This window comes from Diplodia seriata (genome assembly GCF_021436955.1).
Source record: "Diplodia seriata strain FDS-637 chromosome Unknown scaffold_1, whole genome shotgun sequence".
NCBI lineage: Eukaryota > Fungi > Ascomycota > Dothideomycetes > Botryosphaeriales > Botryosphaeriaceae > Diplodia > Diplodia seriata.
The window spans coordinates 2,395,732-2,406,823 of NW_027117308.1; the positions used below are offsets into that span (position 1 = coordinate 2,395,732).

The 11,092-nt window shown below is 57.3% G+C and overlaps 3 protein-coding genes and 1 non-coding gene across 4 annotated transcripts; 3 read left to right on the plus strand and 1 right to left on the minus strand.

Annotated features, from left to right (window-relative positions):
• Positions 1-131: 131 nt before the first annotated feature.
• SLS55_000701 (uncharacterized protein) lies at positions 132-1,282 on the minus strand (the record flags this gene model as incomplete). The annotated part of the gene is made up of 2 exons (XM_066772211.1): positions 132-537; positions 591-1,282. The coding sequence occupies 2 exons, from the start codon at positions 1,280-1,282 to the stop codon at positions 132-134; spliced, it is 1,098 nt and encodes a 365-aa protein (XP_066637490.1).
• A 1,335-nt stretch (positions 1,283-2,617) lies between these two features.
• On the plus strand, positions 2,618-4,648 carry SLS55_000702 (uncharacterized protein; the record flags this gene model as incomplete). Its single annotated transcript, XM_066772212.1, has 1 exon — positions 2,618-4,648. The coding sequence occupies one exon, from the start codon at positions 2,618-2,620 to the stop codon at positions 4,646-4,648; it is 2,031 nt and encodes a 676-aa protein (XP_066637491.1).
• Positions 4,649-7,481: 2,833 nt separating this feature from the next.
• Positions 7,482-8,048, plus strand: SLS55_000703 (uncharacterized protein; the record flags this gene model as incomplete). The annotated part of the gene is made up of 1 exon (XM_066772213.1): positions 7,482-8,048. One exon carries the CDS (start codon positions 7,482-7,484, stop codon positions 8,046-8,048), a length of 567 nt encoding a protein of 188 aa, XP_066637492.1.
• Positions 8,049-10,785: 2,737 nt separating this feature from the next.
• SLS55_000704 lies at positions 10,786-10,935 on the plus strand. Its single transcript has 2 exons — positions 10,786-10,821; positions 10,900-10,935. It is a non-coding gene; the product is annotated as a tRNA-Gln (tRNA).
• Positions 10,936-11,092: the final 157 nt, after the last annotated feature.

Genomic DNA, 11,092 nt, shown 5'->3' on the forward strand with positions numbered 1-11,092 from the left:
CCAACTCTTGGGGACGAGATGCATTAGAAAACCGCCAGGGTATTCTTCTTTTTGCAAAGGGAAAATTGGGCTCGCTCAGAACTCCATGAAAATGATCCGCTCAAACGACTCTCCGAGAACCGCAGCTCCCTCTAGATCCGGGGTGTGTACAGCTCCTTGTTAACGTTGACTCTCCGCCGGTACTGGTCCCTGAATCTTATCCTGCCCAAGGTTCCCCATCCAACAACGCCAAAGAAGGCGACGGCCCAAACCAAGGTAATGACCAGACCCGTGGGGAAAAGCTGGTCAAAGGCCAGTGTTAATCCAGGCACTTCCAACGGAGCCAAGCGGTAGCCCGGAATCAGGAAAGACACGGCATTGGCGGCGTTGGAGGCAGACGTGTCCGAGCCAGATGTGGTGTCTACAGATTTGTCGGAGAAGACACCGTTAAGGAATGACGCCTGAGTGGCCGAGAGTTTAGTGGACAGGGGAGACATGTCCTGGGGTGAACGTGCCGAGAGCTGGACAGTCGGCACAAGCAGGTCTTGCATTTCCGGACTGCAATCAAGTTAGTCTAGATCATGGATGGAATTGTTTGGGATTTAACGTACGCTGACTGCGTGTTGTCCAGGGTATTTTGGTCGACTTGTCCGACATACATGAGCACCTTGATTGCCTGCGGACCTTTGGATTCTGATTGGCGACGGACAAGTGCGCCCTCTTCGTTGACTTCGATCTCGCGCAATTTGATCGGCGGGGATGCCAAGGTCGAATCCAGATCTCTTTTCGAAGGAGGGTCCGAACTGTTGGAAGCTTGCACCGTGGCGCTCTGGTACGACAGCGTCATGCTGATGTCTGCCGCCGTCACACCCGTCCACGGATCGTAGGGTGGTGTCATGTTGTACATGCGGAGCTCGGCCTGGAAAACGCCGGTCTGGTTGTTGAAGAATGGAATGTTGTAGCAGACAGCCAGCCCGCTCGGGTTATCGGGCTTCGAAGCCAACCTGGCCATGGCACCGTCGCATGATGCCTGAGTCTGCGAGTCCCATTCATCATCGTCGACGGTGCCGTTGGCGGCAGGCGTCGTCGAGATGCTGCTTGGGTCCGAGTCGGCTGTTGCTCCACTTTGGCGGGCCTCGAGGTCGTTGAAGAACTCGTGGGCCTGCCTCATCATCGTATCCTCGTAGCTGTGTGCGCGACGATGGAGCGCATGAAGGACGTGGCCTCCGAGGCTCTTTGCAGTGGCATCAGCGGCTTGTCCGATAACTAGAAGGCTGGCGAAGAGGCCGGCAGAAGGTCGCATGATGAATTGTCCAGCACCAGACTGGATCGAATTACGTGGTGGATGGAAGAAAAGAGCGTGGTCGTGGTGTATTACAATGAATGAGGAAACAACAAAAGGCTGTCCAGCAGCTTACCAGGTTGACGGCAGAAGAGAAGGAGAGGTGGCGAGGATGTTAGGATAGAGAAACGGAGCCAAGAAGAAGCCGCATGAAAGCATGACAATAACAGGATGCGGATAGAGCGGAGGCCAGGCGGGATCAAACTGTCATGAGAGAGACTCAAGACACAGGAGCCATCATGGCGTGACAAGCGCCGTCGAGGTATCTTGGTGGAGGAGCGGTTGACACTCGAGCTGCGACGCGGTGCGGACGAGATCTTGATGCGAGGGGGCGCGGTGCTGATCCAGTTAAGCTTCGGCCTGTGCCGGGCAGCCGTCTTGTCGATGAGCGGGCCTCATCTGGCCCAAATTAGACACAGGCCAGTCGATGCGGAGGACCAGGGCGGCACCGAAGCGCTGGCTGCGACAGCTTGCGGTCTCGGCAGGCGCGTGCGGCCAATCAGCACGCGCGAGCGGGGCGGGGGCCGGGGGTTGTGAGTCGCGCCGGCGAGCTTCAGCACTGTCGCATCCTTGCTTGGACTGCAATGCAGACCGCTGGGTGGCTGCGGGCGGGAATGCCATGGCAGCGGCTGCGGCTCAACGACGGCCTCGTGGCGCCGCCCACGCCCGCGTGCCTGGCGTGGGGTGGAGGTAAGCTGTGGACTGCGCTCCAGATGAGCAACCCCTGCTGAGGCCTGCGCGCGCCCGCAGAGCCTTCCCACCGCCGCACGCCGCCCACACACCCTCTCCGGCGCCGATGCTGCATCTCGCCGCGGCTCCTCCACCCACAGCTCGCGGCGACTGCATCGCGGACGCACGGGATCAGCTGAGCGCGGCGCTGCGCTCGTTTGCGAGGTGTCGTTGCGCAGCGGCGAGTTCGCGTGAGACACGTAACAATGCATGTCGTGCCAACAGCGTGCTCGCCCAACTCGCCAACTTCACAGCCCAAGCACCGTTGCTGCAGACGGCAGCTGCCAGCGCATCGCCCTGGCCAGGCGCAATCAGGGCAATCAGGGCAGACCCCCCGGGCCGAGCGCCCAACGGCCAGCACGACTACATCTTCATCAGCCCGACTCCTCACGCGCGCCCTCGCCGACTCTCCCCTCCCGTCATGCCCTTAGTCTCTGTTGCACCCGCCGTGTAAAGCGGTGTCCGCGGTGACTAGTGTGCACCCGTCTTTCTGCGACGCTCTTTCCTGGCCCGCCCGGTCGTGTCTCCGCCCAGCCTCGCTTCCGTTCTCGTCCAATCGCCGCCGCAATGCAAGCTTCACCTTTCCTCGCGGGCTGGTCCGCCCCCGCGCCGGCTTCTGCATCAAAGCATCCGTTTCTGCATCAGACAATGTCCGTCGCGAATTTCCGCGACGACCGTCCGTGGGACTGGCCGGCACGTTCGCCACCCTCGCCAAGCGCCTCGTCCTCGACGTCCTCGGCCAGTCGCAGCATGACCCCCACCAGCAGAAACCCGTGGGCCAGCAGCGTCAGTGTCGTCTCGCCCGACAGCGTGAGCTCCTGCGGCTCACCGCCGCCACGGATCCTGCCATGCCCGACGCCGCCGTCCTTGAGCTGCAATGCCACGCCCACGACCAGCCGCTGCGCTACTCCGGTCGCCCCCCAGCCGCTAAGCGGGGCCAAGCCGTCGTTCATCACCATGGGATCGCCCGGTCCCAGCTCTCCAACGGACGACTCGAAGCAGCAGAAGAAGTCTTCGGATCTTGTGCCTATGCCTGCCCCGACCCCCAACCCCTTCCGGGAAAGCACTGGACAAGGTGTCAGTCTTGCTCCTCTCTTCAACGCCACTATCACCCCAGCGTTGGAGAAGCAGTACGTCCACCGGGAGTCGCCCACGCTCATCAGTCGCCAGGGTTGGGAGCGGGCCACTGGTCAACGGGCCTACACATGGGCTTTGGGCAATTCCAGGACTGCTCTGCTGTTCTTGATGTGCGATGACATCGCTGCTTGGAGGCGTGCTAGCTTCTACTGGCTAGAGGACTCCAAGCTTCCATTTCAGGAGGCGGATCTCGAGGGGATTGCTACTAATGCGAAGAAGGTTGTTGAAAACCAATGGCGCGTCTTGACCCGAGAGCTTCCGCAGAACGGCCAGCACACGGACTACCACCCGCGTGACTTTGTTCCGCTGAAGCAGGTCAGTGCCATGGCCCATTCCGGATCCGAGAAGAAGACTGTAGACAAGGTGCGCTGGATGGGTGATGACAACGGCCGGGTTTACGTTCGGAAGTGTTTCACATTCGAACGCCACGCCGAGAAGCTTGGTCTACTCAGCCAGATCCAGAAGCTCAAGACGCTGGAGCACCCGAACGTCGCCAAGGTTGTGTGCTCCTACGCCCAGGGCGCCACGGTTGGCTTAGTGACCATGCCAGCACAGCTTGCGCTGGACGAGTACCTGCGCCATCCGATGGCGGGAACCCGGCCTGGCCTTCTTTTGACGTGGATCAACGATCTCACACAGGGCCTCGCGTACATTAATAGCATGGACATGATGCACCAAGCAATCCGACCCAACAAGATACTTTTGGACGGGCCGAGGATTCTGTTCTCTGCGTTCGGCATTTCGACCGACGGGTTGAGCATTTCGCCTCGTGGCTCACCACGCAGCTACCCGCCTCTTCCGAACAACAATAGCATGAGGCCGCTGAGCGAAGCGGCATACATTTATGCCGCCCCTGAAGTTGCGGCGCGTCATGGCCAAGGCCATCGCTACCGTACATCTGCCGACATTTTCAGCCTGGGGTGTGTCTTTTTGGAGATGTTGACCGTTGCAAAAGGCCAGACAGTGTCCAATCTCCGTGGCTATCGCTCACAGTTTAGCCATGACCAGTCGTTCCATGCGAACCTAGATCGCGTCACGTCCTGGCGCAAACTTCTTTCCGGGCTCAGTAGTGGGCATCGTGAGAGCCGCACCAACAACAATAGCACCCAGCCCCTCAAAGGTGGTGGTGCTATCGGCACGGTAGAGAGCCGGAAAGAGGATGAAGCAGCGGAGTATCAAGCGTTGGAGTGGGTCGGGGTCATGATGAGCGCTGAGAGCGCCAAGCGACCCAAGATACGCCGACTAGCTGCCGCTATGAAGCGACTGGATGAGACACGCACTGTGCGCAGGAGGCGCAGCTTCGATGCCGGCGACGCCGCACACGTACCTCCTCCTGCCCCTACTCCGATTGCGGCTCCTCTTGCGCCGGCTGGGGGCGCCTCTTTGGAGAGCATGCGAAGGCGTTGGGGCTCCATGGCGGAGAAAGGGACGGTCAACGAGGGCAGTCTGATCAGCTTCTGAGACACGACTGATATTCAGCTCTCAGCCAAGTGACTGCATGACCGGGCTCCTTCCTCCTCATTGCGTATTCCTTTCATGTTCTAATTTACTAAGTTACAGATTTTCGCAGCAAACCTCTTCGCCATTTTACGACACCAGCTACGCAAGATGCAACACATTTCCTTCACTTTCTCCGTCCACTTTGACGTATACACATTACCGAACGTATATGACGAACTAGCATGCAGCATGTAGCGCGGCATTTCTAGCATAAGCACTTCCTTTAGATTTACCTGGGTCGGCCCATCTGTTTGATACCCCTGCTGATTTTTCCTTTCCACGCTTTCGTTGTCAGCACATTTTCATTCCTTGAGCAGGGGGTCCATTTCCGTCATAATCATTGTTGCGATGGTCTTGGATGCTGGAAAGAACTAGTACGTGCCGATGGGCAAGTTTGGAATTATTCACTGGATCTCGCTGGGTAACCAACGGGAAAAGTACGGCAAGGATCGTTTTTGCTTGATAACAAGGATCGAATCCATGTGACAACTGCTGATCGCGATTGGAATATCGGGGCAGCAGTGTCCATCGGCGTGGCTTGGCAGGGATTTTCCTTTCCCTTTTTCTTTTTCCTTGGTGAGCGGCGCCGTCGATCCGTCTCGCTGAGTAATTGTCAATCGAGCGTCGCGAACGATTTCATTTCTGGATGGAACACGAACACTGAACTTGACACGAGCTGGCTTCCCAGTAGGATCATGCTGACCAGCGGCTTCTTCACTTCAATAGCATGGCAACGTGTGAAGAGTTATCTCGGCATCGTTTTGCTTTTTCATATCTGAGACGGTCGGGGAGGCGGTGGCGGTCAGAGCTCAAGCCCTTCTTTCCCTTATACTTGGCGGGGTATGTGGGCCAATAACAGCGAGCTTATTGAGTGCATGTTCGGGACGGAGCGATTCCGGGGGTGGAGAGGGGGCTGCTATCAGACGGGATCTCGCTCGCTACATTAGCAGAGTTGGAAAATGAAACTCGGGGTGTGTGATCGCTTTGGCCCCACTATGCTTAGCATGACGTTCCGTGACATCTGTTCATGCTCGCAGAAAGGATGAAGCGGGCGTGCGGGTTTGGACGTAGGAGAGTGGAGATTATAAGGTCTGCGTACGGACAAGTGCCTACTTTGACTCTACGCACCCGGTATCCCTCTGTTGGAGCCACTCGTCGTGTCTCGCAGTGCTACCGAGTCCAAAGGGACCTGAGGACAGTTCCTGCAATGACAAAGCTCCCTCCGGAATCTTGTGCCTAGGGACGTGGAAAACGGGTCAGACTCCCCGAGCGAGCTCTTGCCCTTCCTCTATCATTCCATTCCAGTTGGAGGGAAATACCAGATCTCGTTCCACCAATCAGGTTTGGTCCTTTCGTCGTCGATATTCCCGTCCAGAAGCTCCGGTGTCTCAGCCACAACATGGCAACAAATCAAATGAGAGAACGTGTGGCGTATATTCCATGGATAGGATGAAGAGAGCGAATGAGGTGGTCGGCGTCTGTCATCCGAGGCTTTGGGATCCTTCAGACATACGGCCCTTTTGGTTCCGTTGGAAAAGGTGCGGTCGGATTACAGTTTTGGGGGACAGGCTCGGCGTAGTGAGCAAAAGGATCTGGGACGGCGTGAAGGATGTGGGCTTAGCGGGGATGAACAGCTAGCCCGATACAGTAGGTTTTGGGCAGAGAGGGTGCAAGGGTATTGGGGATGAGTGGTCGAAGGGTCGGTTGTGATGTGCAGCTACTACTAATACAGTACTGACGGGTTCCTCGAGACGGGGCACAAAGCCAAGGTTGTGGGTGAGGGCGGAGATAGGCACGGTCGAGAAGCGGCTGTAGGATTGCGGGATATTTGGTCCTCTGGCATGTGGGATTCGACTAGTTACTGCAGCTGTTCAGCTACTCCAGAAAAAAGCGGCTTCCACTCCGATAGCCACGGTTCATAGTTCTCCCGCCTGGAGCTGACAAGGTGAGGCTGCGCCAGGGGTCGGACGATCGCGGGGTTTAACTATCGAATCATGGGGGAGCGGCACAGGCAGCCTGAGCGATCGGTGCCTGGATTGATGCAGTCCAGACCTCAGGGTGGGATTATCTGGATTGCATCACGATAGGCAGAGAGAAGAGTAGAAGCCACAATATAGGGCGCGTAAGATGGCCTGGCCGACTGCCCTACAGAGGCATTGCTCTCTCATCAGCCGCGCGTGGCTTGAATAGTGCATTAGGGCTGCCAGGATCTAGTGCCCGCCCCAAACTACCCCTAACCTCGGCAAATACAGGGCCGGATTACTCGCGTAGTCTCGGTGGTGATGCGTCAACTTAAGTGGCTTTAAGAAAGGCCAAGGGCGATCCTGTTGGCACACCATTGACGAATCTGCTGCTTTTGAGCCCCCGGCGGGCTCTCTCGCGGCTCCCGATCCACAGCTCCACGCAGGGCCTGCTGTGCCACATGGAGGACTCGTGGAGTCGGGGCCCCGTCAAGCCACAAGGCAAGGGGTGGCTGGCGGGAGCCATGTCGGTGCCGTTTCCGGGGAGGGATCGCATGCGGCCCAGTGGTGAACTAACGGTCCGATTTGCGCCCTCTGCCTTAGCGAACGACCAAGCTGCTTTCTCCCATAGCGCATGATCTCGAGGCGCGACACGAGAGAACTTCGGCTTCTTGGGCTGGGACTTGACTCCGGCTGCGCTGATAAGCCTGAGGCCTGCAGGCCCACTTCGGGAGAGCTGAAATGACGGTGAGGTGCATTTCAAGATTGCTTTCCTCCCCACACTCTCAGCTGCCATCTCCTACACCGTCCTCCTCTCGACACACCAGTTAACCATGCCTTTTTGGCGGGAAAAGAACTCCAAGGCCGCGGCCAGCCCCGCCCCGGCCATGACGCAGCAGCGCCGGACCGCGCTGGCCATTGTCGACGCGCTGAACCGGCTGGACACGCGCGCCGTGTGGAACATGCGGGATCGCGGCTGCTGGCGCGAGATCTACCCCAAGTCGATGGGCATGCCGGCCCAGGACAACGACGCCGCCCAGCGCGCCCTCAACTTCATCCTCAACACCTTCAAGACCTTTTACATCTCCGTCCACGAGATCATCGAGGACGTGCCCGCCCGGAAAGTCTGCCTGTGGACCATCTGCACCGGCACCACCGTCGCCGGCCCGTGGACCAACGAGTACGTGTGGAGCATGGAGTTCAACGAGGAGGGCACCCACGTCGTGCGCTGGAAGGAGTTCGTCGATGGCATCTCCACCAAAGCCCTGTTCCCCGAGATCATGGCCGAGCAGTGGGACGAGAGCATGAGCGACCGCCCCTCCACAGGCCCGTCCACCAGGTCGTCCGACGCCCCTTCGAGTCGCCCGTCCGCCGGCCCTTCAAGCTCGCGGACTTCGTAACCGAATCGTGAGGCGGACCGCCATTTTCCTCCTCACCATGGGACTCCCCCTTCGCCGCAGCGCGAAGGTTTCCGCCTTCCGAGGCTCGATACGTTGAAATGCCGGACGATGGCAACTCTCAGCCCTCATATCGTCTATTCGCCGCCGAAGATGCCCGGATTGGCCCCCTCCTAGTGCCATTCGCCTATCGGGAACGGAGGCTCAAGAGCGGAATTACGCCAGAAACGCATTTGTATGGCGCACGTGGAGTGCGTTTGGTGCATGAACCTGTACAGGATAAATCGCGTCTGATGGAGGATACGAATGGGATTTCTCTGTGGAATGGGAGCCTATCCCAGCGTCGATACGCGCTCGTATAGCTTCAAGAGCATGCGGGCTGGCAGGCTGGCGCTCACGAAACTGCAGCCATGAAACGGTCACAGAAACAAACAGGCTCTCCATTCGGGATAGTAATGAAACCTAGAAGAGGCGGGAGTTTTCTTTCTTTCATTTGTTCCTACTGCTGTATAAACAGTGCTCCTGATACCCCTATTCGAGGTTCCTTTTCCAGCCTCAAGGCGCAACAAGATAATGGTATGTCGTAATCATCTCGTTTCCTAACTGCGTGAGGCGCATAGAATCAATAACTACTTCATGTCATTCATACATTGCGGGTTACGTGGTTGGGACGGCTTTCGGAAGAGGCTCCGGACCCAACACTTCACCGTTGGTGGCCCCTGGTACGCGATATACCGGTCCCCGTTGTTGAGGGTGGTTCCTATCCCTGCGTTCCTCGCTACGATAAGAGAAGTCTACACGCCAGTACGCAGTAGGGTTGCTGCGCCTCGTCAATCGTGCACTACGCGGCGACCCCGAGCGAAACCACAGGGGAAAATGGCTCTATTTCGAAACGCCAGTCCCTTACGTCTTGTTCCGTCAGCCGATCGAAAAGCCACGAGGGGCCCACATAGTGCGGGGGACGGGTCCATTGTTGGGGTCCAGAAACAGGCAGCAGGGTCCGCATCGGGTTATTGATTGCAGCTGACGAACGCCACGTCCGGCTGATTGAGTCAGGGAGTGAGGTGACGAACACCCCCTTCGCGCCGGGGCTTTTCTTCGGAGAAGGAGAGGGAAAGAGGATGGCATGCAGTCGGCTTAGACTGGCCACGGGCGCCATGGCGCGGGCCGCGCGACCTGTAGGAGCAATGGACCGACGTCTCGCCGCATCCTTGGGGTTGAAAGCATGTTTTCTTCAGGTAGATTATCTCCTCGTCTGCTCAGGATCTTCCGGCGACGACGTGCCCACAGCACTGGGACGGACTTGGCACCGACCGTACGGACACGCCATCGTTTATATCCGACGATAGACTACTCTCTCATCTACGCAACACGTCCCGGCTGTCACGCTGATGCGGCACGTTCCGGGAGCCGAGCTCACTAGCCACTTTGGGGAACACTCCATTGGGCGGACTGCATATAGTACAAAAGACGCTGCGCGCGCTTTCTTGCCCGCACAGCACACTGACCCCTTGTCCCGTCGATGATTGCCCAAAACAACAGACACATGCTCTCCCTCTCCGAAACTCCGAATTCCTACGTCAGCTATCAGAAAATTCAGGGAACAAATGAAAAAAGCCCTGGTTCCACGGCAGGTCAAGCGTTCGGCCCTACTCATCCAACTGACTCGACTCGAGCCCGCGGATCATACGCATGACACAAAAAGCCCCATCAGCGCTCACGCAAACACGTACCCCCGACGTGTTCGTCCCGGCTGATCAGTAGTTTGCGAAGACCTGTCGCAATCTCGGTTCAGGACGACTCCGAAAGGTTTGCCCAATGCGAGACCGTCTCTTCGTGTTCGCATTCGCAAGATGGTGATTGCCTAGGTGATGATTACCTACGCCCGTAGCGAGCCCTCTCTGTATTTTGCCGGTGTGCCCACCCGTCTCGTTCCTGCGGTGAGAAGAAAAGAGATCGAGCGACGAAGATCCGTGACGTCAGTGACTTGGGATCACCGCAGAAGGGCTGGCTGTCGATTGTTATGCTGTGCATGCATGGGTCTGTTTGCTCGGAACCAAGTCGAAATCCGGCGCTGCGGACCGTCGATCCCCCGACGAACTGACTCTCTTTCTTATCTTTTGGCACGGAGTCGCCGTAGTGGAGTGCAATGGAAATGGAAAAGATGGGCGGCGGCCCGCGTATCCGAATTCCCCGGGTGCAGGGCACCCAGCGGCGTGGATCAGAAGGAAGATGCGTATCAACGTGGTGTGGTGATATACAGTACCAACGCGTTTTCTCAGAATATCGCTCTTCAGCCGAACCAGGACAGCCTTTTCAGGATGCGTCATTTGTTATTGCAATACTCTTTTCGTCTCTGATCTCTCGGTCTTTACCTACGGTGACGCCCTGATGCGGGAACTGCGCTTAGAATTAAGTTTGCCGGGGCATGGGTGCAAAATCCCGCGGTCGCTAATCAGGTGATCCAATCACTCGAAATCTATGCATTCAGCAGGCTCCAAGAACAGTTCAGTGACCGAGTGATAGCTATGCCTTTCAAGATACCGTGTCTTCAGTCACGGCAGGTAAAGCTGTTTGCTTCATGCCATCCATTGGAATGCAGCAACATATTTTTCGTTAGTAAACACACGACACTATCTCTGCACACTCGCTCTTCGTAGATACTGTTCTTGCTTCTCTTTGTCGTTGCGCCGTCCGCTATTTATAGCCTGACCCCTCCACTGTCTCTCATCAAAAAGCAGCGTTGGTAGTTTAGTGGTAAACACATCGACTCTGATCCAGATGTTGGTGTTGCAGTCCCAGAGGGGAATCGGCACGCCGCTGTAAAGACGGGCCGGACGCGGAACTCTGAGGGTTCGATGAGCCCTGGGTTCAACTCCCAGCCAATGTAATTCCTTTCGCCTTGATACTCGTAGCTCCCATGGTATATTTTCCCCCCGTGCTTGAAGCAGAAGAATGGCCGTTTCAGTCATTACCACATAGCTTGGAAAAGCAAGGATGGCAATGTCTTCGACGAAAAAAAAAACTGGCTCGGCTCTAGTCTGTCC